At 41.1% G+C, this 27,547-nt stretch overlaps 1 protein-coding gene across 1 annotated transcript; it reads right to left on the bottom strand.

The window, feature by feature from the left end:
- Positions 1 to 11,952: 11,952 nt before the first annotated feature.
- cited4a (Cbp/p300-interacting transactivator, with Glu/Asp-rich carboxy-terminal domain, 4a) lies at positions 11,953 to 18,345 on the bottom strand. The gene is made up of 2 exons (XM_047605105.1): positions 18,166 to 18,345; positions 11,953 to 15,239 (listed from the first exon to the last, which is right to left on the bottom strand). Exons 1-2 carry the CDS (start codon positions 18,328 to 18,330, stop codon positions 14,520 to 14,522), a joined length of 885 nt encoding a protein of 294 aa, XP_047461061.1. The 5' UTR covers positions 18,331 to 18,345; the 3' UTR covers positions 11,953 to 14,519.
- Between the last annotated feature and the right edge of the window lie 9,202 nt (positions 18,346 to 27,547).

Here is a 27,547-nt window from a genome sequence, read left to right as displayed (position 1 = left end):
ATCCAGTAACACAACAGATGCCACTGTGGTGCAAGGTTCAAGTAAGTAAGTATTCCTAAGAAAAAAAAAAAAGTTCTTTGTGACTTAAATGTGCTTTTATCTATTAACTTGCTCCTTCTTACAACATGTACTTAATTTATTCTGTTTTATAACCATATTTATTGTTTAACTACTGTATATTTACCTAACTGTTTCCCAGTGTATTTACTTTCTGAAAATGCTGTATCCATGTTCATTCTAACGTTAGCTAACTACAGTAGCTACCATGTTAACTAACATGCTAATGTACAAGCACTTACTCGGCAGAACAGCTCTTCAAATGCCGGACAAAGTTTGATGTTGTAGACGGGCTGTCCAAAATTCCAGCTCCCAGCAACACCATGACCATCTATGAAAGGGGAGTGTGTTTCTCCAAAACCTGAAGTAGAGTGGTAGAGAAGACATTGACAGGGACTGACAGGGTTGTAATCCAGTCAGTTGAATGGGATTGCAATGCGATTGAATGGTGTTGCATGGTAATATTACAGGCCAGAGATATTTATTTTATATTTCAGATTCAAATGGAAAACATGAAGTGAACAACAATCAAGTCATTCAAGTCACCGTGTCTCAAGGGGAGTTGAGTCCCAAGTCTTAACCTTCCAAGTACAAGTCGAGTCTAAATTTTTTTTTGTTTTTGTGACAAGTCATCAAAACAGCAAACCAACTCTTTGCCAAAACTCGGTTCAGTCAATACAGGTTAAAAGAATTGTCTTTTGGCTATCAGTTCCGCTAGCTATCAGTGTCGTAACCAGACACAGAGTTTAAATAAGGAGGTAACTTAGAATAAAGATATAAGCTATAATTAAAATGTACTGTATGTTTATTGGGACAGTGGACTGGAGCATTCTCAAACTCCACTGATCAGGCATAATATTATGACCACTGACAGGTGAATGACATTGACCATCTTGTGACATTACAATGTTCTGTTTTTGGTCTTTTGGACCTGACATTCATGTAGATGTTACTTTGAGACATGTAGCACATGTACCGCCCACCTAGACCAGACCAGGTAGCCCCCACCCCATAGTAATGACACTCCTTGAGTCAGAACTGATTTGGGGGCACAAGGGAGACCTACACAATATTAGGGAAGTGGTCATAATGCCTGCAATTAGGCAATTGTTTATCCATGTGTCTACTACAGTCTCTTCAGCTTGATCTAATCATCAGCATCATTAGTCGGTTACATTTCTGTTTGCATACAGATAGAGCCATTATAATGCATGATAATGGGGGAGCTTTAGTGACACTGGTTCTAGGTTAGTCTGTCAGTTTGGACGTGGCAAGGCTAATTGTTTCCTCCTGTCTGCAGTCTCTACTAAGCCAGGCTAATCAAGCCCTGTCTTCATGCAAAGCAGAATGGTCAAAAGGTCGATAGCACACGGACAGACAAGACAGGGAAAGCAGCAGCAGCAGCACCGTGCAGCTAGTCAGGGGGAGAGCGGGGAATAACCACAAATCTATTATGCAATAATCTGTTCCTATGCATGCTGCTCATAGTAACTGCAGTCAGTTCTTCAAGCAGCTGCGCCACCCTGTCCTCTCACGCTGTGCAGTTCCAGGCCGTAGTGAGAGAAAGTTACCATGGTAACAGGGACGCTCTCTGTGATGCTCCGGAGATGTTTTGTGCATTTGATATTGTAGTACTTGTACTTGTACTTGTAGTTTTTATTTATTGTTTGATTATTATGCCTGTGAATAACCATGAATATATGTATATTTGTAGATTTTTGTTAAAAACGAAATGTTCTGGTGGAGGCTGTCAGATCCCCTGTCAATTACTTGTCTTTCTGAGCTTGACCTTACATTTTAAAATGAGGAAACATTCTGCTAAACACTGTAAAAAAAATAATAAAATAAAATAAAATAAATCCTAGGTTCTGAGGAGCCTATGTTGAGTAATGTCACTAAATCACTCCAAACCAACACCTAACAGTTCTGTATAACAATAAATATACTAAAACATTAGTTAAAGGACTATTTTTATAGTAATATTTATGCTCAATATTACAGCAGAAGCATTGATATAAAGAGTAAATAATCCCTTAAGTACACATGCAAATAGGACTGGACAAGTCCTGGCATCTGACTGTGCGCTCATTGTAACCGGTGAAAAGGCTAAAGCGTTTGCAGCCCAAGTTATCTGTTTGATTTCTGAATGATTCACCAAACCAGCACTCACATAAAGAGGTATTCATACAACAGACTGCCATACATGATGATTACAGCAGCCTCGCGTGTTGTTGCTCAGAAAGCTCTGGTGTCAGCACTGCTTTTAAGTGTTACCGTGTCAGAGCAGGTGTGGTGTGCTGAGCCTCCCTGCTGTCTCGCCAGGTGGACTTGGCAGTGCCAGTCTCATCACTGTGCCCTGGATTAGGCTTTGGCTAGCAGACATAACAAAGAGATTGAGGTTAAAAGATGGTTGCTTGTGTAAAGCAATTTGGAGTGAACCAGTTTGGCGAGCAGACAGATGGACGGAGTGATATTTGTCAAAACACTGTACGGGGACATTTTCATATAGGTACTGCATACACCGAGGTATGACACCTTTTCTCTTCACATTGTAGTCAGTTTTTTGCTGAACATCTGATATTGATACATCACAGTTTGACAAATCCTTAATTACCAGCTGAATGAAACCTTTATACAAAGGACTTACCAATCTACTTAATGTAAAACCTATTATTCCCTGTCTGGTCTCAGTCACAAACTGCTGGCCAGGAGCCTACAACAACACTGAGCAGTGTCCCAGGAGCAGTTGCTGAGCAAAGAGATTGTGACTCAGTAAACATACAGTGCAGTAAGTTGTGTCCATTCATTCAAATTGCATTGACGATTATTGGCATTAATGACACTGCTGCAGCAACTGCATGATTGAATCGTGATCACAGTAGCCCGCCAAAGTTTGTTGCGTTTGTTGTCTGGATGTGGTGTTACTCTACATTAAATTGACATCAAAGTAAATATGTGTGCCAATATGGCATCCCTTCACTGCTTGCGTATCAAAGTCTAATTCATTTTCATGAATGCAGTGTCTTCGTTCGTCTAATCTCCTGCTTCGTTTTATGCACATTATACTATATGTCATGTCATTTGTGAAATATATAGTCATTTAGGTATATTCATGCAGATCATGAGGGGCAGTTTTCCTACATATTGAAATATTTTGTATAAAACCTCTCCAGGGAGCTCTTCTGTTAGCAGTAACCAAGCCTTATGCAGGGCAGCTATTAAATGAAGAAGAATGTGATTTGGTTAGTGTAGTTAGCGTACCGCATAGCTTGCTCTGAGAAAGCGTATAATAGCAGAGAATTTGATTTCATGGGTATTTGCATGGATTTCACAATACGATATGTATCACGATACTTGAGTCACGATACGATATATTATTGCGAAATTATGACATTGCGATATATTGTAATATTCTACATAGTTCACTGCGAAATTTTAAATGCAGCTTAAAATAAACATTGTATATATACACATCAGATGACAGGGATAATTCATTGGACAAACTAAGTCCAAAAAAACAAACAAAAAAAACAATATGTACAGAAAAAGTGGTGGTGGAGGTGCAGAAGTCGTTCATGATGTTTTTTTCCAACCCTAAGACAAGCTCTGTGTATGTGTGTAGAAAGTTTAAGTGTCTGTCTTTCTGTTGGTCATGTGCACATCCGTATCCTTGCTAGACCTCTACACCTATTCTTTGCTTGAGAAAAACCTGAAGCAAAGAATGGAGGATGCCTCTATTAACCAAACCTGTAGTGGTCTGACAACAAAGTAGAATGAGTCGACAAAAAAGATGATATCTTTGATTTTGCTGCATTGATTTTCTATTTCCCTAGCTACATAGAAGAATAATGTAAAATAGCTTATGTTTCAAGCAGTAACCAGTACCCGCTCTAAACTTATGCCACATTTGAAAAGGACAATGCTGTATGACAGGCACATGCTGCAACAGGTATGAGATGATGAAATACAAACCGGGACAGCTGGTTTAAATGATGCATCTGTAAGACACATTACTCTAATAACGTGAAGACAGGATGTCTGTAAAGGTTGTCAGTCATCCAGCTCATGGCATATCCAAAGACAAAAGGCAAGTGGGATTGGAGAGTTTCTTGAAGATATTTCAGCACTCATCCAAGAAGCTCAGTTCTAAGGGATGGGTTGGGAGTTGTTTAAATAGAAACTTGCTTGACTAGTGTCGGTTAACAACTAGATACTTAGCGGACGTTGGAGGAGACTGTTTGACCTTGTCTTTCTCCAATGAATGGATCTCTAACGATCCATTGTGAGTCAGAGACCTATTTAAACCCCAACCTTTGACCAAGCTACTTGGATGAGCGCTGAAATGTTTTCAAGAAAAACTCCACAAGGCTAGTTGCCTCTCTTTGACAGTTTTGGATAGCTACAACTCTGGAAAGCTATTTTGTGTTTTCATTTTCAGTGACAGTGTAGTGAACTGTAGCTTCTCGTTTAGTAATCCAGGGTGCCACAGTGAACTATATAAGAGAGCTGTGCTATTGTCATGCAGGTGACATGATGGTGGTCTGAATATGGTCAGAGAGTGTTTTCACACCAAAAGGTCAAGAGAAACACTGGGCAGAGCAAGGTTACTTAACACCTATTCTAACTGAGGACAAAAACAATGCAGCTTTTCCGATAGTTTACCAGCTACTGTTCGACTATAACTGACTTTGGCTCCACATACACCTCTACAATGCACATCCATTGAGAAAATGGTAAAAACAGCAGCACCACATTCACTGTAGAGTAGTAATGTAATGTAGAAAATAATGTTGACCTGGTCATGCCAACATTTACACGACCAGGCGATCAAAAAGGGAGGGAGTTATTACAGCTTATTAATTCTGCTGTACATACCATTTAATTTTTAGTTTCGAATGACTGATCCACAGCTTTCAGACCATTACCAGACAGAAGTCAATTGTGTGTGAATTTGTTAGTAATGAGCTAATCTGATATTCTAAGAAGCTAAGCCGCCCCCCCCCCCCCCCCCCCCCCCCACTCTATTCTCTTTTTAATGAACAAAATGCTGTTTCACTGAGTTACTGAGTTCAGCTGAGTTACAGCTTTTAACAACTTGCTGGGTACATCGGTTAAGCGATTAATGGTAACATTAAATGTGTTACAACTAAACTGGTTGGACTCAGTTAGAACTGATTTACACATGGTTTCATGGGATGCATTTGAACACTTGTGACCACATAAGGTGTCCCTAGGAATTGACATGTTCTCAAGTTATTCAGGTTATTCACAGTGTGAGCTTTGTGCAGGTCTTTAAAATAACTAACATCCAGGTGGAGATTGGTGAATAAATAATAACTTAATATCAGTGCTGTCAAACGATTAAAATTTTTAATCAGATTAATCACAGGGTTGTTGTGGATTAATTTCGATTAAATATCATTAATTTTGAATCAATATTAATTGCATTGCATTTTGCATGAGTGAACAGACTCTTGAAACCAGTTTGAGATGATATGAGCTTTGTGACATTTTGCATTATCCTGCTGGAAGTAGCCGTCAGAAGATGGGTACACTGTGGTCATAAAGGGATGGACATGGTCAGCAACAATACTCGGGTAGGCTGTGGCATTTAAACCATGCTCAGTTTGTACTAACGGTACCAAAGTGTTCCAAGAAAATATCGCCCACACCATTACACCACCACCAGCAGCCTGAACCGTTGATACAAGGCAGGATGGATCCATGCTTTCATGTTGTGTACACCAAATTCTGATCCTGCCATCCAAATGACACTGCTGAAATCAAGGCTCGTCAGACCAGGCAACGTTCAATGTTTTTCCAATCTTTTATTATCCAATTTGGGTAAGCCTATGCAACGTCTCAGTAGTCTCGGTTTTCTGTTCTTAGGAGTAGCACCCGGTGTGGTCTTCTGCTGTTGTAGCTCAAGGTTCAGGTTTCAAGGTTCTTCAACGTTTGACTTGTTGTGCATTCAGAGATGGTATTCTGCATTCCTTGGTTGTAACCAGTGGTTATTTGAGTTACTGTTGCCTTTCTATCATCTCCAACCAGTCTGCCCATTCTCCTCTGACCTCTCACATCAACAAAGCATTTTCGTCCACACAACTGCTGCTCACTGGATATTTTCTCTTTTTTGGACCACATATTTTTCTCTGTAAACCCTAGAGGTGGTTGTGCTTGAAAATCCCAGTAGATCAGCAGTTTCTGAAATAGTCAGACCAGCCCGTCTGGCACCAACAACCATACCACGCTCGGTTTGAACTTCAGCAAGTTGTCTTGATCACCTCTACATGCCTAAATGCACTGAATTGCAGCCATGTGATTGGCTGATTAGCTATTTGTATTTACAAGCAATGAACAGGTGTACTTAAAGTGGCAAGTGAGTGTATATGTACTTAATGTATTAATTAAACACCTTCAACAGTTTCAACAAACAAATTAAAACATTTTTTGTCTCTTTTTTAAACAAACATGTCTCCACATTACTGTGGCCCTGTTCCTCCTCCTTCAGACAGCTACTAAGACAAACAAACTTGTTGACATTGTCTGAGAGGAGACCACTGTCTCTTACATGGAACAGTGGCTGCAGGAGTGGCGTGATATTTGCAAGCCAGCATTGCCAGCTTGTCATAGTTTGTTTTGATTTGCCGAAGTGCTAGCAGAATCACTGACTAATGTATGCTTCGCGTTAATGTGGTATTTTAAGCTGAAAATGCTTCATGAAAAAAAGACTCCTGACTCTTCCGTGTTGTTGTTTTTTTTGGGGTTTTTTTGTCCTCAAATTTGCCATGGAAAGGGCAGACATGCAGTTCAGCATCCTCCATCTATATTGGTCGGTCCTACTGCCTGTCAGTACTGGATCAACAGCCCATTTGTGCATGCGCAACTATAATTCTACTTGGACAAACTCCTCGAAACTGCTTTGCCAGCAGCAGTTGTTCACAGTCATTCTCTGTTGCAGATGTCATGAAGTTGGATTAATGCACGTTAACGTGTCAGTTTTGACAGCCCTACTTAATATATTTGATTTCAGTGAGTGAGATTTCACAGCTTCATCCAAAATACAACTTATTTTCTCAACTAGTGACACGCACAACAAAAGCTGTATGTGTACTTAAAGCGGACCGTAAATCTGACCAAAGACAAGGAAGGTTGAAGTGAGTTTGTGAAGCAGAATCTCATGGTTCACTGTTGTAAAGGCTTTTCCGGGACTGTTGAGAGAGCTACCGATATGTGTAACAAATAAGAATAATGTAAACCTAAGAACTTCTGACTTTGAATCAGTTTGACATCACAGCAGACCTTTTAAGGCGTAAGCCTCCAAACATTTAAGGTGACCGTTTGTTGATCTTTTCACAACAACCACTTCCTCCAGCCCTATAGAAGGAAATAGACTATAACCTGTCAGAAAACTGGAAAGAAGGTTTAAGTGGGATAAAGTGCTGTGCCATCAGTGCTAGACTTGACTCCGTGCAGGTGTATGTTGTTCAGCGAATAAGCTTCTCGGTAGCCAAGCTGAAAGCATTTGGCCACATTTTACAGCCGTGTAATTCTGATTCATGTCTAAATTAAAGAGGTTCTTGAACAAAGTATTCCAATAGCTCAGTCTAATAACTTGGAAGAAAAATAACATATTGAACATGCTCTTTTTATCGTTGGTCTGAGTGGGTCTTTGAGCTACCACATGAGACCCAGCAGGCTCTCATGTTTGGTATGCTTACTGCTGCAAGGTTTATTCTGAGAGTTAATATCAACCTCCCTGCCTTGCTTTAGGAAGTGTCTCAATGATACAGTTTCCTGTTTATATTGAGAGGAGATAAGCTTGTCTTCAGTTTGTGTTGAAGCTTCAGTTTGTGCAGATTTGTGGAACTTTTATAGACTTTATCAAGGCCAAGAGCTAGAGCAAGATATCTGTGTAAGTTACAGTGTTGCTATGTGTGGCTTAGCATATATTTTTCACAAGACTTTATCATTTCTGAAGAAAGAGCTACTGTACGAATCAAACACAGTTTATAATTAATAAAATGCACCCTTGCACAATTTAATGCATTCAGGGGTTTGGCTGTTTCAGCTGTACCTGGTTTCTTAAGACCCTGTAGCAGCCTGTATAACATGAACAGAGATACTACGGTATAAATGACATCAGTTTGTCTACTTCTATTACTGCCATAGTCAACTGCTGTGTAGACTATTACGAGGCATTAGACTAGGGTGACCAAGTTTGAGTGCAGGAAAAAGAGGACCTTTCAGTGCGGGACAGTAGAACAAACAAAGTTTGCAGTCGACACATTTTTAGGTCTCAAAAAGAGGACATGTCCAGGAAAAAGAGGACGTCTGGTCACCCTACATTCGATTCCACAATTGTAGCCAGGACAGGAACATAAAAATATCTGGATGACAACATCGTAGCAACTTATTTACTTGTTACTTGCTTTGGAAATGGCCATTGGGATCTTCCTGTGTTGTTGTGTGAAGCTGAAAGTATTTAACAAGCCCAGAGGAAAGACCTCAACCAATAAACAGAATCGGGATTGGGAGTTGTGTTAATCTGTCTCACTACAAGGTCTTTATTAGGATTTTAAGATAATCACAATCTCTAATGTTGTCTTTTGGAAAATGTGCCATACTTTAAAGGTGTTTTGTGATTTTAGAGAGGTTTGTGAGCCCACCTTGCAATACATGGCAACTAAATATATGTGAATTTGGTCTTTTTGTGCTGTCTAGGATGTATACGGACCCATTAAAGATTGTTTAATGCATATTTTTTTCCATGGAGAAGGTACTCTGAGGCTTCCTTCCAAGAAGACAGTCCAACATCTGTGTGCTCATATAATTCAACTTGGAATAAATAAAAGACTAAATAGGACGTTAACATGTGGACCCATGAGTGCTATTTATGTTAGTTGTGGTGGGAGGTATGGGCTATAAGTGAGATTGATGTGGTCCATTGATGTGGTCCTACAAACCCGACTCTCTGGTAGGAGGCTGAGAACGGCTGGTGGAGATCATTTCAGGAAATAAATGGATAACATCATGATGAGGTTTTTATGTTCTGTTGTGATGCAACTGCAGAGCAGACACATTTTTATCAGTGAGATCTTCAGAACTCTGGTGGCAGTCTTCTCTGGTACAGGAGGTTTGTGCCTTCATGCTCAGAGTGGGGCCAGCTTTGTAAGAAGGCAACATTCAACAAGGGTGGTCTTGATTGCTTCTCAGTGGAATACAACATGGACATAGGCATTGTTCTCTCCTATTAGTGTGAGATACACTCTATGATATATTATTTAGGAGAGTGTATTACTCCTGTTAAACTGTCTGAGATGGACAATAAATACCAAAAACTGTGTTTTCACAGCTGTATCAAGGTTCGTTGCTCTGTATGCTTTAGAAATGTCAGTTGGTTCCTACTTATAAATACCTTCTATCTGTCTTAGTAGACTGCATGACTAGTGGGTGAATAGACTTGCAGATGTTGTTACAGAAAATGGTGCATTTCACTCACAAAACAGGAAACAGGTGTGAGACACTCTGGCAGCACTTTAATTACACTTAGTGTAGGAATCGCATGGTGTTATGCCGTACAGTGCAAATGCTTTAGGTAGTTCTGGGGCAAAACACACTCAGTTTCAGTTGCAAGAAGAACAAGGAGTCTTGCAACAGATGGTCTGGTCGACACAGTTGTCTTTATGTTCTCCGAGATGCTGGGAACAAACACAACTCGAAAAAACAGTGTGTAAGTGTATTTGTGTGTTTGTAACAGAAATTCAAGCAGATTCTTTTAGATGCTTTTTCTTAAATTCGATTTACTTATTCAATAATTATTCTCCACATTTTGTGTTTTTTCAACCTGTGGGGTTTACAGAGTCGGTTGTAGTTTTTAATTATGTGGCCACTGAAATAAATATATTCTTAACATTTGCACTTCGGGAAAAAAGGGCTTAAATTTCTGCAGCAGCATGCACAACACAGGATTTTGGTATAGGGATACTTTGCTATGACCCTCTCCAATCAGTTACCAAAGCAACAAATACATTTATTGCAATCCGATGCTATTAAATGCTTCTGTCTGTTCCACTCAGAGAATCCTTGAAAACAGCTCAAGGACAGACTACTAGTCTAGCTGGTGTATACTTTGTCTCATAGTTGGATTCCACATGGTTGTTGGTAATTTTAGTTATTATATATGTATTTCCCCCCCTGACAAAAATGTAAGGTAAAATGAAGGCCTTGAGGGGAAAAAAAAATGACTTGGCATTTTAAACGATTCATCACCTGTCAATGTGGTTGGATGTCTGTCCGTATGTCAGGTGTTTTGAATATACAGTATGTATATTTTTTCTTCTAAATCAAGCTTCCTTAAAGCATAGCAGCATTCACATATCAGTCACAGCATTAAAACTAATAACGTGTGGTGAGTATCAGTGTTCATCTTGTTACAATAGCACCTGTCAAGCGATGGGATACAATGGGCCACAAGTGACCAGTACCTTGTTGGTGTTGTTGTGCTGCATACCGAAGCATAGGGAGTCTCGGGGAATTTAGGTGCAAACACATGAAGTCGAATCTGGATGAAAGGCAAACTTCACAGGATTTGTGACACGTGTCAGATGAATGAATGCAATATAATAAAACTAGACCTTCCTAATGAACTTCTCCAGTTTGAAAGCAACAAACAAAAGGCTAATCTGCAAAAAAAAAAAAAAAGGTGGCACCAACCAATATTCCTAGTGTGTATAAACAATGCGAGCCAGACCACCTCCAAATCTCTCAAATGTGTTCTTGGACTGCCCAGATTGGATCTTGATACAAGTTTCTGAACAGGCCCAAAAGGTTACCTATATAAGGTGGTGTAGTGGGCACCCCAAACTCACCTATAGTCCACACCTCCCATCACAACTAACATAAATAGAACTCATGGGTCCACACGGCTCAATAACAAGGTAGGTTACTGTGGCCGAACCAACCAGTCAGCAAGCACCACCAGACTTCCAAGGTGGAATCCCATTGCTGAATCAACACCTACAGAAACAGACAGGGGAGGGAAGAGGAGGGGAAAAACACAGATAATACGTTGCCCTCTGTCTGCACGTAACGCAGAAGGAGATAAAACGGTCAACTGGAAGGATCTTTGAGGATGTGAAAAGGGCCAGATCTAAACGGCATGGGTGTGTACACATAATACAGTGGTTAGTGCCAAAATTGGTCATGAAGCTCTGTGGTGCATCTGGAGAGCAGTATTCCCCAATGGCAGTGGCTTCTTCCACTGCTACATTGCAGGAATGGACTGAGGAACACGACAAAGAGCTCAAGGGGTTGACTTGGTCTCCGAATTCCCTAACTCTCAATTCAATCAAGGATCTTTGTGATATGATGGAAAAACAAACCCAGACCATGGATTCTCTACCTTGCACCCTGCAGAACTTTAAATATCTGCCTGCTACCAGGGAATAACTGTGAATGTGTCGAGGAGTTATGGGACCACATGGGGAATGTTTACAATATTAGGCAAATGATTTTAATGCTTTTAGATATTTAGATATCAAGTCAAACAGAGCCACTTTTATTTGTAACAAATCTGCACACTGTTAACCTTTTACTTTCGGGGCTGTTAAAGTTTGAAATTTCCAATTATATAACACACAATGAAGTTAAACACACACACACACAGCTGGGCCAAGCTCTGTGTTGACAGAGTGCTGACTTACTGCAGTTTGCGATATGTAGTTTGTACTTTTCTCTCGTGTTTGCTCATCACTTATTGTGGGTGGGGACGTGTTCAAAACCAACAGACGAAGACTGAAGCAAATAACACAGTACACAGCATCTTCCTGCCTACTTCTACATGCATGTTTGTGTCATGGTATATTTCGAAATCACTGACTTACACCAAACACGAAACTTTAAATAAATATTTTATTTGAAAATAAATACATTTTCTCAAAATAGAATCAATAACATTACAAAAGCTTTGGGGAAGTGGGAAAGGAGAAGGAGGGAGGACAGGGCGGTCGGGGATTACCCAAATGAATGATGTGTAATTTGGAACAGGAGTACAATCTCACACGTTTATCTAGCATCGTAAGACAGGTTCCCACAAAGTGTTGTACTGTACATTCTCAGCTGCTTTGTGGGACAGTGGTGGCATCCCTCCCGCTTGCTATAACATGCAGTCTACTTGGTCTTAAAGCTTTGGGCCCTGCACCCAAAAAGACATTGGTATACTGTATCTACACACTCGTTTGTAAAAATGTAGGATATAATCTCTTGTCAACACATCAAAATCAGCCACTGGTTTACGTTTACATTTGACAATGTTTGCTCGAAAGTACCTTATATGTGTCTAGATCAACTTCACCTCTACTCTACAGTACAAAGATACAATACACAAGAAGGCTGCGCTTATTGATATAGCTGTAATCAGAGGCCACTGTCTCGCTAAGGCCAGAAGTGTTTCCATTTTAACTGCGAGGTTGTGAGTTTGTGTGGCGGCAGTCTTGCCAGGTGGAAAGTGAAACTTGTGCTGGCACTTTTTCTGCCTTTACAACAGCTTTTCAATGCCCATTGTTCCACTGTAGAGCTCGGAGATGGCAGATCTCCAGCGAGAGGCAGGGGCCGCAGCAGGGCAGTAGTATTGGAACGGATTAACACAGTTCACCAGTGCAGCCCTGACCCCTCTGACAGCTCCACAAATAGCATTACAAAAACGCAGGAAGTTCTCACTCAACCGGCCTGCAGCAGCAAAGCAGCAACCTTGACAAAAACCTAATTACCAACTCCATTAAAAAAAGGGGGGGGGGGGGGCGTCACAGAACATGTCCGATTTATAATTATTGAGTCACTGGAGAATGTGCAAGCTGACCTCAATTAAGACAAGCGTGTGAGAACATGTAATTTAAATCTAATCAGTACAAAAGCAGCAGAGTAAGCTAATCTATGGCAAAAACAACAAGTTTGCTCCTCTTTCGCTCTTCCAGCCTAATGAAATCAATGCCACAGGTAGTGGCAGCTTTAAATAATGATTAAACTAAGTGCTGCCAGGGAGTGCTGTGTCCACACATTGTGTCCACATGGCGAAGCCTCTCTCCCCTCACGGCCTCCCGTCAGCTTCAGCACGCTGGGCAATGGTTTAGGGAGGAAGATGCCTTTTTGATGGGATCTAAAAGCCTCACTGTACAGACCCACACAAATAACACACAGATGCAAAATCTGCAATTCACACTTTTTTTTAACAATCCTGTTTTGTCACACCTCTGCTGTTACCAGTGTCTGATTTCTGTTTTTTTTTTTTTTTTTTTTGCTTTGTTTTGTTGTTTTTTTTTGTTTGACTTTTCTCAAATCTCAGTTATGCTGTTTCTTATATACTAATACATCTCTCCCTCTCTTTTGATAATGAACAAATATACCACTAGTGGAGTGGGGTGGTTCCTAAAGCCACTACACTAGTGGTGTGGACAGGCACAGGAAACATATGGAGTGAAACTAATTTGAATGATATCGTGCAGACATTTATTTCACATAAAATGTATCCTTTTTTTTTTTTTTTACTAGGTGCTTCCATCATGGGATGGGCCTTTGTGACCACTGAATGGGGCATGCCCAAAAACTGTTTAATAGCCAGTGGTTTAATCCAACACTCACAAGAAATGCACTACTCTGCCCACAGTTCACTCTGTTAAAAATCAGGAATTAGATGAGATACCTTTAAAGACAGCTGATTGTATCACAGTCTGACAAATGACACTGAAAGCTAAATAATTGATGCAGCACATTTCACCAAAACAATCCAAGATAAATCCTATCGTGTCGCCGAGGAATGCTGCATAGACGCACTCTCCTGCTCTTCAAGGAAATGTCATCTTTTGTATGAAGTCAGGTTTGAAGAGCCAGCTTCAATATGAACAGAAAAAAAATTCATTCTCCATTCCCAAGATCCCTTCGTCCTTGTATAAACAAATTCAGAGGACAACCTTTTACAAATTTGTAAGATGTCTGCTACAAGTTGCAGGTGTCATCAGAGATAAAATACACTTGGAGATGCCACAGAATCTAGCAGACCCAGGCGGGCAGTCATTTCAGGTTGCCTTCCCACATTGGGTTTGTTAAATTTACAATTATCCAAAAGCCTTGGCACTGCAGGCACATGTGCTGAGGGCCAGATGGGTACAGACAGAGCCCACTGCATCAGGATGCCTCAATTTGGCCCAAGGCGACAGATCTTACTGGCACTGGCCCAAAGAAGAGAAACCTGGTGCTATTTCTGCATTTTCTCTCATTACAATTCTTCATCAACTCACAGGCAGGTCAGCATGAAGGCGCACTAGACACTGTCATATACACAGACACAGAAAAACCCAAACAGAACAGAGAGATTGTCTCCTCTTGCTGTGCTACTGTGGTCTCTCAGTCATTCTTTGGGGTGTCCAGACCAAACAAACCAAACAAACCAATCCTAGCTGGATCGCTCAACAGCTCACCGTGCTCGGCTGCTGTTTGCACACAAAGTCTGATAAGAAGTCAAACTCGTTCTGTCCCAAAAAGAGCTCGGGAAGCTCCTGAACACGATCCAAACCCAACTCCAGCACCAGTGAAGTCAGAACCTCCTCATCGATCAGATCCATGTCCATGCCGTTTAGCCCCAAAGGGCCACCGATGTGCTGCATGCTCGAAAGCTGGGCTGGGCCCACCCGGTACTGACCACCGTTGGGAAGGTGGTGGCCGTTGACCGAGCTCAGTGGATGTCCATGGTACTGAGTGTTGAGTTTCTGCAGATGCATGCTGGCCATGAGCTGCTGGGAGGTAAGGTTACCAGGAAGGTACTGCTGCGGGTGTCCACCCTGCTGCTGTTGCTGCTGCTGCTGTTGCTGTGGGTGCATGTGGTGGTGCTGTTGCTGAGGGCCCTGGCCATTGTACATCATGTTCCCGGACATCATCTGGTGGTGATGGTTGGCCATGGGTGTTCCGTTCACCGGGCCACCCATTCCTCCATGTCCCACCATGCCTTGCCTCTGTCTCATGGCGGCCTCCATATTGCTCTGTGGATTCCTGCCATAGTGCATCACCTGGCCATTGGGCATACTGCGCAGACCGGGCTGGTTGTTGTGCTGCGGAGGACCGTTCATGCCCATCCTAAATCCGTGGGTCATGGGCATCATCATGTGTTCAGCCATGGCTGCTTGGTCACTCTAAAACATATTTGAGGAAAACATAATCGGCATTAGATTTTTAATTCAGCCCATAGTAATTACAAAATAAAGATAAAAAAGGAATCAGTGGTAAGTGGAGGAGATAATCATTCAGTATAGCAGTAAATACATGAAAGCTGCTTTTTAGTCAAACCTTTACTAATGCGAGCAGTGTCTGAATAACAGCAAGCATGAGGTAAACATGTGACATGGAGTTTTGCCCTGTGCATGTAACGCAACATTTGGATCAGATAAACCACGTTAGAAAGATTTAGCCCGAGGGTCTCACTTGAAACGCTCAGAAGAAAAACAAGTGCAGTGAGAGTAGATCTGGAAAACTTCAGAGAAAGTGGACTTCCTGCCTCTCAAATTGAATGTAGAGAGATAGCAGAAAACCTAGATTGAAAGGACATTTCCTGGAAGAGGACAGCAGAAAACAGTCCAGCAGTTCCAGTCGGAGGTCGAGTAATCTACTCGAGATGAGCACTTAAACAGAAAGATGTTTCTTTTTCTTATTGTTTTGGTCACCAGAACCGGAAGATATTCGTGTCCTTTATGGGTATCTGTCCTTAAAAGAAAATATGGCCAGCTATTCAGGAAAGCTTTTGTAGATACAGGGCTGGAGTCCAGGGCTGCTGTCTGTCCATGCCTTTCCTGATTATGATCCTGATCTCACTTCCCAAGAAAGCTGCTTGATTGCATTTACACAGAACTGTTTCTGAATCACCACAATAACCTCAACATAACCCTGTGTCTGCTATGAGGCTACTCAAGTTTAAATCAAAAACCTGTATCAAGCCTACCCTGTCCCAGGACACACACACTGGACTCTTCTCTCAGTAGAAGGATGTGGGCAAAGATGGATGTGTGGAAGATATAGTGGGAGCATATACCCTAGACTACAGTCTACCACTTACATGCTGTTTTTAACTAGAACTGTTTTATTTTTAAAGGTCTCGAGATATTTTGTAATTTGTTAATGTGAACATTTGAATTTTTAGATGATGCGTCTTTCAAACCCAAAACAATGACCTATAGTTTTAGAAATGCCACATCTGCTGGGACTGGGTTGGATGTTTCATAGTCTTGTAGGCTAGTGGCTACTGTAAAAGTAGTTTCTCTGATAATTTTGTGGGCGACTTTAGAATAGTTAAGATACCCAAATCAGGAGATTTAAGGGATCCCATTGGTTGATAATGCGTCGAAGGGTCCGAAATGTCAGGAAATGTTGTTCTGGGGGTTAGTTTGTGAGCGAAATGATCAAAATTCAGAAAGATGAGTTACAAGAGGCTGACCTAAAAGAACTACATAGCCAGATCCAGCTAGCAACCAACAAGCTTCTCTTTACAACACAACAGCTAATGCTAAAGTGGCATGTTTTCATTAATTTTTATTTGTAACTCAAAGTAACCTTTTGTGATGATAAAATCATCAGTCTACAAAACTGAGGTGTTGGGTTTGACATGTGGAAACACAGAGAACGAAGCAGAGTGCCACATTAAGTTATCAACATCAATATTCAAATGGGGAAAAAAGAAAATTCTTTAAGCTCTGACAGCAAACATGAATGCATCGCATTCGCCACTGAATTTAAATAATTTAAACTGTGAAAATTAAATGATATAACATAACTGTGCACATCGCTGTGCAGTGCAGTATCTTTTTAACCCCTGTTCGTATGCATTGGTTGAGACAGCTCGAATCACCAGTATTCAGTGAGAAGCAGGAGCACAAGACTGGCAGATCCACATGAGGTGAAGGCAGATCAACACTGTCTGGATTTCTCAGACTCTGTTATTTTAGTTGACACAATACTTTTAATCAGTCCTTTACTGAACTACACAAATAAATAAAACATTTTCTTTGTCCCGCACTCTTTTATTTCTCATTTTGGACCCTTCCAGTGACAACGGCAGCATCCCCGCGAAAAACATCTCCGAAATTACACCATCAGTGAATTGCCACTGAATATCACACACCAATGAGGGAGGGCAGCAATACCCTTGCAGCCAAAAGGACGCAGAGGAATGCTTCTTCAGAACGCACACCTCTCCCTCCTCCTCCTCCCCCTCCTTCCCCCCATCACCCTCAGCGCACACCACACTGTCTCTTGTCTTCACACGGTCATCACAAAAGATCTCGCACTAAGATCACCTGCACATGACAAAAGGATCCTGTACACACCGCATCTGTAATTTGCCCCCCACGCGATTGCCTTGTTAAAGAAACGGACGGCATTGTGTGCATGTGTGTGTGTGTGTGAGTGAGAGAGAGAGAGAGAGAGAGAGAGAGAGAGAGAGAGAGAGAGAGAGAGAGAGAGCAGCCTCTAATTGGGATGATCATGAAAACACATCCAGGGCGAACCGTGAAATGAATGCTCTGACTGTGGGAAAACAAAGACATTTAAACAAACACCAGCATCGCAACACGAACTCTGCTGGTGCCCCCGGCTGCGCGTAGCAATCCAAGCCTTTTAGTGCTGGTTACAATAAGACACTTTTTTCCTCAATGGCATAAATCCTCTCCAGGATATTGTCTGGTGCTCTTGTGTTACCTAATTATACCGTATCTGTGGCGCGTCTTGCAGGTCTGGATTATCATTCGGCCAAATGGCACTTTGCAAAATGACAGTCTGAGGGAGGATAATAATTGCTGGCATTATTGCCGAAGCGTGAAACCTTCTTTTTTTTATCTTCTCTGCATGTGGGCTGTTTTATAGGACACTAATCGATGCCATTATACCGCGACAAATTAAACGTTAAACAAAGTAACGGGACTGATTTCCGCCGCCTGTGACAAGATCCAGTCATTCACTTTTTTTTTTTATTATTAGATCCATGCAGATAAATAAGAAAATGGTCGATAAGACAATGGGGAAGCGGTGTCTTTCTGCCTGTTTTAAGAGTAATAGAAGAGAAAACCTTACCCGAAGTATTAATGTGGAATCCGTGCGGAGAAGTTGGATCACTGCCGGCGTCGTTCCTCCAGCTGACGATCCGGCTACATGCAGCCCTGCGGCGGAATCAAACTCTGCAGTGTCTCGGTAGTCAGAGGAGTTTGTTTTCTGGGTCAACTCCGGGATTATATACATCTATAAAGCACACACAGCGAGGGAGAGAGAGGGAGAGAGAGAGAGGGAGGGAGAGAGAGGGAGAGAGGAGGAGCCACCGTCCTCTCCGTCTCCTTTGTTGCCATTGGTCCTCCCACTTAATCACTGTGCAAAGAAACATTCACTAACTACCTCCACTGATCCACCGGAGCAGCAGAGATCCGCTCAGCCGCTCAGCCCTGTGTGTCCTGTAGAGATTTCACTGCAGCCCTCACACTATTATTAGTAATGATCCACACTCTCTTAACTCGAAGCTCTCTGTTTAAAGAGCAGCGGGAAAGAGTTTTTCAGTCTCCTAACGCAGCGGAAGCACTTTAAGCTGCTGAGAAAAGTCATTTGAACAAGCTGTTTTACAGCATTGCACAGGAATTAAGCCTTTAGTATAATGTAGTTAGTATAGTGCAATATAGTTGCCTTGGTTGAATAGTACAGTATGGTGTAGTATAGGACAGCACAGAGGGCCTATAGTATAGTATAGTATAGTATAGTATAGTATAGTATAGTATAGTATAGTATAGTATAGCGTGCCTATGCCCCATTGAGATTCTCCGGAGCTACAGGATTGCACAATTGAGTGACTGGTGACTGGTGCAACCATGGATTTTCTGCACTTCAGAATATAAAAAAAAAACAAAACAAAAAAAAAAAACAAGTTTCTAAGAGTTATTCCAATTAGGGCTTCAGCCACATTGAATTGGTCATCGTCTGCATAAAGACTTAAACTGATTCTGTGCGCTCTTAAAAGATTATGAGACGGTATGCTGATTCAAAACTGAACTGATCCAAGTACAGAACCCTGAACGACCCCATGTAACAGCTCAGAACTGAAGGCCCTCTACTACTTACCATGGTCAATGTAAAAGGTTTTATCCTTAGAATTATGAAGGGCTCATCTGCTGAAAGAACACAATTAGTACCTTCAAAAGCAGAGTATCAATACTATAGTGAGCTTTTTCATTCATAGTGTATTAGTCTTATGATTTCCTTGCAATTTAACTGACAGAAAGGTAGCAACAGTATTGGTGATTTTTGCATCTTAATTCTGCTTTCAAGTAAATGTTTTGGCCATATGTTAATTTGATAAATGTTTGATATATAGATATTGATTAGTTTAATTTTCACTTTTGTCACCTTGTGCGAACAAATAACTATAAACCAATCCATATGATTGATATGGACAAGAAGAAACTACTGCCATGCAGGAATTGCACAGTGGTCAAAAGTGATGTGTTGTAGGAGAAAGACATGTAAAAGTCTAGGAGCAGGGAAAATCAAATATGTAATTCTTATCTCCTCAATTTGAAACTTCACAGTGATAATTTGTAACAACCAGCAAAAACCCCACATTTCCCCAAAAGGGAATCCAGTGTAGGTTGACAGAAATTAACATTCTCGACAGCTCAAACCTGGTGATGTAATATGATGTATTTTTCTTTAGTGAAACCACAGATTTACGCATTACTCAACACAAAAAATGCCCCATATTTCATAACAGCACTAAACATGCCTCTACTGCCTGGGTTGTCAAGTTCCTTTTTAATAGCAAGGTTTACAGTGGCTTTGTATAACTCTTAATAGAAATAAAAATAACCCTTCCGCCAATGCAAGATAAAACTCATACACAACACAATGAACAGTGGTTTGATTGCTACAACCTTATCTGGCCGAGTTTGATAAGTAGCTAATAGCAGCAGCAGACATGTTACCGTAATCAATAATAATGTAGTGTCACCTAGTGCACAAATTTCCTCTTAGATTAGCCAGTTATGTGAGCTATTACTTCACATCTCATGGGTTAAAGTTTGCCTACAATTACACATTTAATCTATAGATTTGATTGATCTGTTGTTCTTCTGTTGTACCAAACCTACAGTGCCAAATCTCGCTTGTCTTTAGTGTTTGAGATGTGATATGTTCTTCTTTGCAGCGCGAATGAAATCAACCCACCTCCATGTAGCTCCCGAGCCAGCGCACACCAGCCAGGCCTTTTGTCTTGGCCGGCCTCCCTGCGTGGAGAAAGTCAAGCCCCCTCAGCAGGAGCTTGGTATGTATTCCTGTTGACACACACACACACACACACACACACACACACACACACACACACACACACACACACACACACACACACACACACCGCTGCAGTGGAATGTGTCCTATTTTTGGGCCCCGAAAGTCCGCCAGACTTCCAGCCTCTTTCTAATGCCCCAGTCACTTGACCATTGTGTTTTGTTTCTTCGGGAGGACAGTGGACTTTTTGATCTGCAGCTGTAACGTCCTTCATTTATCTAGAAAGGGCTTTTGTTCTCAGCAGCCGTTTGTTCTGACGAATAGAGCTGTGTTTGTGGTTTCTTAGGATGCAGATTTACAGTGATGGAATGAAGTACTTTTACTCAAGTAGCTTGAGACCCAGTACTCTCTTTTTTACACATCATTAGAGACAGATATTAATGTGATGATGTTATCAACGGCAACATTAACGTCATCTCTCACTTTCAAGAAGAAAGTGAATAAGAGCAAGCGTGTGACTGAAAGAGTGAAAGGCTACACATGCTATTATTTCAATATAGTTTCAAATATTGAATGAATAAATGAGTAGACTTTTCGTTAAAGACTTTTTGTTTGCTTTTTGGCAGAGAGATAGAAGAATCAATACCCATTAATACTACTTTCACATCAGGCTGATGGCTTGACAGGTCATTTAATTTAAAAAAAAGCCCACTTGTTGCGATAGGGATTTTTATTTGATTTTCTGCTTCCATAAAAGTCAGCGTAAATACAAACTGCTGTTGTATATCTTGCATATCTTGCAAAGCAGTGACCATAGACTATATACACATAGTCCATGTTGTGCTCAGAGGAGTTAGGCCGGTGTTTGTGGAAGCCTCATATTTCTGGGTGGGCTTATGGTGAGTTTTGTGATTGCTTCTGTTATCGATACACTGTTACATTTATGTGTTTGATGATGATACAAATACAAAAACGCATGGTCAGCATGTGTAAAAATGCACCCACTCATCTGAGCACATGGTCCTATCTGCAGAGGTGTTCCTCCTCTCTCGCACATTATCTTTCTCCATTGATGATCATCAAATGAAGTCGCAAACGCCCCCCCCCCCCCCCCCTTCCCAAAAGGAAACAGCAGGAGATCATTTGCACATGCCAACAATTTGTGAGTCAATTCAGTAAAAAAAAGAACTGGATCTAAAAAGGCAAATCAGAAAACCATTGTTTGCGCCCCGTTACAACATGGCACCTCATTCATTCGAATGAAAGCTGCTCTGTGGCCCACGGGGTATGTTTATTAGCATCGCCAGCCGGACTCGAGCTAATGATCTGAATAGCATACGTCTTCTACCACTCACTTAGGCTAATGTGAAGTCGGCATGACGGCCCCGTTTTGTATCATGTTGATGAGAGTATGATCCAGGGGTAAAATGTCCTTTTCCAAAGACAACATAGGACAACACATCACTCACTTCCGCGCTGCTTGGTTGAACGCTGTCAAGTGCTGTTAGACACGGCTGCGTGCAATAACGTGACAATCCTTCAGACCGCTCTGCTTATGTGACCTCGTCTGCTTGTCTGAGAATTACTTGCTGGTCCGAGCGAGACAGGAAACGCGTTCTGACAGTTAACCAATGAAACGGCTACTCTTGGTTATTGATCATTGTTCATTTACACTCAAGTGGTCCAACATAGTGTAATTTCACTGCCTTGAGTCAGAGCACGCTATCACAAGAATATTATTGCGTCTTTGGACTGTGAGCAACATTATGTAATGACCACTGCTTCTATGCAAAGGTAGGAGGCTGCTTTGGTTCTAATTTGTTTATGTGCAACTCCTAGAACAAAGACAACAACAACACCAATCCACTTTCTCTTTGCTTGTTTGTCTCTCCTTCTTTGTGCGGCTCCTGCTTGTTTACTTGCCCCTCCCATACATGTCCAGGTTTCATAACTCACTGCTTCTTGTTCTCTGTATTCCCCCCCCTCCCCCCGTCTATTCACACGGACGTCTCTCTTTCATGTGCTTATTCGAATAAGGGCTTTACGTATTGTCACAACATAATTAATTTTGCACTCACAAAAGACAACTTCTGTCACCGATGGGGAAGAGCCACACACAAGGCAACCGCAACAAACCTCTGGACCAGCCGAAGCACCGGCCCTCATATAGAGAGAGGGAGCACTGCCACCCATATAGGTAAAAAGGTCAAAGAGATAAATTGCGACTTATGCACAGTAATAATGTTTCTGTTTGTCTGTTTGTCTGTTTGTGCTGAGTTCCTTAAACCCTATGTGAGCAGCATAAACTAGACAGTCTGTTTATGACATTTAAGATAAACATGAAGATTGTGGCTGTTTTCTCATTTGTATATACAATAGGAGCTGTTTAAGTACATCTGCAAGGACGTACTTTATTATTTTATTGTTTAGCAAACATGGGAGTGGGAGTGAAAGTGCTAAGTAGTAATTTGCTTGTGAGTTCATCTTTAGGTTCAGCTGAACTGCCTAATGTTCAGTTGTTATGTTGAAAACATAGAACTTTGACTACAAGAAGGTGTAACCTACTTTGCTTGGGTGCCATATGAAAAGGTGTACTTCTTTAATCGCGTGGTAACGTAATAAAGGTACCCCCCACATTGCAGGTAAACAATGGGCATCATGGGTGTATTTTTAACGCTTTCAGTTTGTTGATGACTTGCAGAATGGACCGGTCAGTACCCCGCTCTTTCAAAAGGCTGCTGAAATTAGAATAAATCATGTCTAAGTAACATCCGCATGAATGTCAAAAGTTTCCCAGCAGAACACTGGATTGTCACAAGATGGTCAATGTTATTCACGTCTCCTGGCAATGGTTTTAATGTGGTATCAGAGTAAATCATAATTTCAAGGTATGATTAGAAGTTGAATGTGAAGCTAAATTTTTTCATGTGAGAAACTGGAAATGGTAATAACAATATTACCATGAATACTGGGTTATTCACATATTGCCTACAGGCTAAATACCTGGAGGGCAATAAGCAGCTATTCATTGGCCCTGGTCAGACCTTGCATTAACATCCAACCTGGGGAATCCAATCACAAATGGCCACCTTTTACTACACACCTGACATTAAAATGCATCCCACCCCTACTTTTTACACTGGCCACTTGTGATTGGATTCCCCAAGATGGATGACAATAGGCTCCAATGATTAGCTGCTTATTGCCCTCTAACTTTCAAGTTAGAACAGGGCCATTGTCAATGGGACTTGACCACTCCAAATTTATGCAAATGTCAGTGAAAGACACCCGGGTCCAAAGTTTGATCCAAATCAGGGGATAACGTTCAGCGTTGTGAATACAATGCAACAATCACCATTATTCCAAGCCATGGCAGCTGTTTCAACAATACATATTGTACCGTGAAAAACAAAATGACGACTAACAAAGGTACTGTACTCTCTGGAAACGAACCTTACAAACGTTAATTAACATGGCTGCAGTGCAGAGGTGCGGCTACTTCAGAAACAGCTGTTATAGTTTGAGCACTGTATGGGAATTGTGTTAATGACACATCTTATTCTGTAGGTCAGAAACTTCCCTATTCTGTTTTACCTCTAAAAAAAATCACCTCAAGAGTTGCCAGGCTAGCAACTCTGAGAGGCTGTAGTTAGGCTAATGTCACAATGTTTAGTTTTAGCAAGTATTATTTTTACCATGTTAATCATGCGTGTCTAAGCACTGACCATGAGCAACTGGATGGTCAGTGATTGTGATAAATAGAAATCCTGATGGTTACCACAGTTGAGTTAGTGATTTATCAAGTACTATAGACCACACTTAACTATGGTAGTCAGTAAAGTCATGGGACAGATGACCTCAATGGGATTCATTTTCTGGGAACCATACTTGCTGTACAGCTTCATGACAATCCACTCAATATTTGTCAGGATATTCCATGCGGCTGATCAAACAAAACGTTTTGCATGCTTTTCTTAGAAGTGTGTGTTTAAACCCTAACCCAAGTTTGGAAAATATCGTATCATTATCATAATGATAATGCCTAAAAAACTACAATTTCACAAAACTCTATTGCTATTTATATGCATACATTTAAATACCAGTTTATATGGGGCTTTACAACCAGGCTCTCATGCATCATATGGGCAGTGGACAAAACTGAAAATACCCGTCATATATATGTCTGACCGCAGTGTTCACTTCCTTGTAGTGATCTGAACAATAGCAAGGGCCTCTTCTTTTTTCTTTCCTTCCCTGCCTATTGTACTCCAAAGAGCAGGGAGGGGCGTCCCACCTGCTGCTCCAGGTAGTAGAAACAGGAGCATATGTTGTTTTATTGGCCTGTGTTTGAGTGCATCCAACCACGTCCGTTCATGCATGTGTGTGCTCGAGGTGCTGTTCCTCCACTAAAGCCTGTGTTTGCATGGGGGAAGGGGGCTTGCTCTCAGATTCCTAGGTCTCTTGGTGTGAGATGTGTGAGTTCCATTTGGCTAACTTCGCCTTGTCCCCCCCCGCCCTCCGACCACCATTAGGCAACCTTTACAAGTTCTGCTTGCCAGGATCAGGTCTGATCCTGTTAACTCTTTGCTTATTAACTCCCGACACTCTCGAGCTACAGATAAGCACGAGGTATTTGTAGCTCAGCCAATGGCTGGGACACATTATAGCTGAACACAGAACTGCAACAGGAAACTGGTGTAATAGTGGTTATTTTCTTATACAACTTCCCTTTTCTGAGTGAGGCACAATGACAAATCTCCATATTTGTAACTTGTAATAAGTTATTTGATCAGACGGTGTTGACGTTTATAGTTAAATAACTTGAATCTGAACTGTATTGCAGTTTAATTTCAAGAGCTATGACATATTGCACCATATTGTTAAGAGCCTTTTGATTCAAAATATCTAGTTTATGGACATAAATATAATCCATATAATCATGCTCTGGTTACCCTGGAATGTCTTCAAACTCCTTTTTTTTGTGAGGGGGCACTTTGACAGAAAACTGTCCACATCAAGGTCTGTCAGAGGGGGAAAAGAAGTGACACTCTGTGTTTGCGCGCACTTATGTAACTAGGTGACTGTTAGCCTTCCGCGACAGCCTCGGGCAGGATTCACAAAAGCGATTGTCACTGTGCACGCAACACTGGCGTCGACTGCAGAAAATTTGCAAGCCTCGCAGGGCTCCTGCTTGCTGAGGCTCAAGTTGCATTTACGGCGTCTGTTTTGAGCGGTGGAGCTTGTTAAAGACGAGCGGGGGAAAAGGACCTCACACTGCTAATGCTAGCTTGTCTAAGAAAATGGTGCACACTGCTATCGTGAGAACTAGCCTTATGTGCTTATGGCTGTTTTTGAGAAGGCTGTCATATGCATTCTTTCTTTGCGGCATGCCTAACAAGCTTAAATCACATATTCCACACAAGGTTTAATGTACCCTAAATAAACCTCTTTGTTCTTGCTTTATAACCCTTAAATCCTTAAATACATACCTCTTGTGTAGAGCAATAACACCACTGTTACACTACTCACAATAATAAGTCTGCTATCCTTGGAAAACAATGCAGAACAAGAGAAGGGTTTTGTTGAAATTAATGCTTTTTGTAAAAGAACACACACAATAATAATAATAAAAAAAGTTACATTTGTACAATTCAAATCTAACAAGACAGTGTGTGTTTCCACTATCTGAATAATAGAGAAACGCTGTTTCTCAGCACTTATTTCTAAAGCCATTTCTTAGCTGTATAGTTGGATTTTGTGGAGAATGGATGCGATAAAGGTTTAAAACAGGGCAGCATGACTATGAACCCTGGAGCATTTCCTGTGGACTGTGAACCCTCAAGGATCTCACTTCACCAGGATTCCACTGGAAAAGAAAACAGGTTCTAAAAATTGTTTTTCCCACAATAAAGTCCCTGTACGGGAACAAGTGCTTTGCAAAAGTATACGAAATTTCAAGGTTCAGCAATCCGCAATGAGACGGCCTTCCTTCAAGTTCATCATCATTTTACACTGAAAGAATTCTGAAAACCCCCAATCATTTTTTGATACATACCCAAAAGACATTTATGTTTTTCACTTTGAGTGGGGACTTGTGAATATTTTTTTTGGAGCTTTTCCAATTTTTCTCCAAACCCTAACCACGGTCCTAGCTGCCGAGAGAATTTGCTTGGAACCGTCCTGTTATCTATTTTTGTCATTTTAGTTTGGAGGGACTTGACGAAGATGATTGACTTCCTTTTGGCTGCTTTAAATCTTGTGTTTAGGAAAATACATTCCTACAGCCACAGCCTGTGGTTCCGTCGACAGTGTGAAGGCAGAGCTTTGCTGCTAACTGATTCTTTTGGATGACTATTCAGATCTATTCTAGGACATAACCCATATCTGATACCAACATGAGCTGACAGCAAGGTCGAACAGCCCTTGCTGTCAGCATCAGAGTAAGAATAAAAGATGTCACATTTGTTTTTGTACCTATACTGAGCTTCTCCTACACGTTTAGAACAACAAAAAAAGAGCCTTTGGTTAGATCAAGCTGGAAGTCTTGATTGATTTGAGGCATCATCCCACACACCAGTCATATTTGTGTTTTCACTTTCTTTCATTGGATTTGGTTGCGCTCCATGCTAATGCTGGCTCAGCCAAACCACCAAACTGTGAAATGATGGATGATTTATTTATTGTCACAGCAATGGTGTTAAATTCCAATACAACTAGTGTTTCTCTCCATCATTTGATTTTTGGAATATACGGCCATTTCTATGAGAGTGGACAAATGTGACAGACATTTATGATATGAATGTGGGTGACAGTATCTTTTTGAAGCCCTGTCACATACTGCAGTGATTGTACATAAATGGTGAACTTACTGCTAACCCACTAGCTGGCTGGGCTAGCAATAAGACTTGGGAACAAGTACATTTCAACACTGGACACTCAGTTCATTCTGTAAAAAGCAATAGATGAGGGGAAATACATTTCTCAAATAAAGAGCTTGCAAATGGTCAGTTAGCTTCACTTCATTACTTACTCAAAAGACATATTCGTACGATTAACTTACAGTTGTCCACTGTACTTTTGTGAAACAAAGAATATTAGCACCAGTTTTTTTTTAGCTAATAGGTTCCTGTGTGTTAGACTCTCCTTTCCATAATACCATTAAGTTAATTTGGTAATTTGGATTCATTTTGTC

Source organism: Mugil cephalus, chromosome 14 (assembly GCF_022458985.1).
Source record: "Mugil cephalus isolate CIBA_MC_2020 chromosome 14, CIBA_Mcephalus_1.1, whole genome shotgun sequence".
NCBI lineage: Eukaryota > Metazoa > Chordata > Actinopteri > Mugiliformes > Mugilidae > Mugil > Mugil cephalus.
Note: the sequence above shows the minus strand (reverse complement) of the source record. Positions and strands in the feature narration are given on the sequence as shown.

Coding starts and splice junctions, on each gene's coding strand:
- cited4a (XM_047605105.1), bottom strand. CDS start 18,330: ATGTATATAATCCCGGAGTTGACCCAGAAAACAAACTCCTCTGACTAC. Junction 15,240..18,165: donor ATTCCACATTAATACTTCGG/GTAAGGTTTTCT, acceptor AATATGTTTTAG/AGTGACCAAGCAGCCATGGC.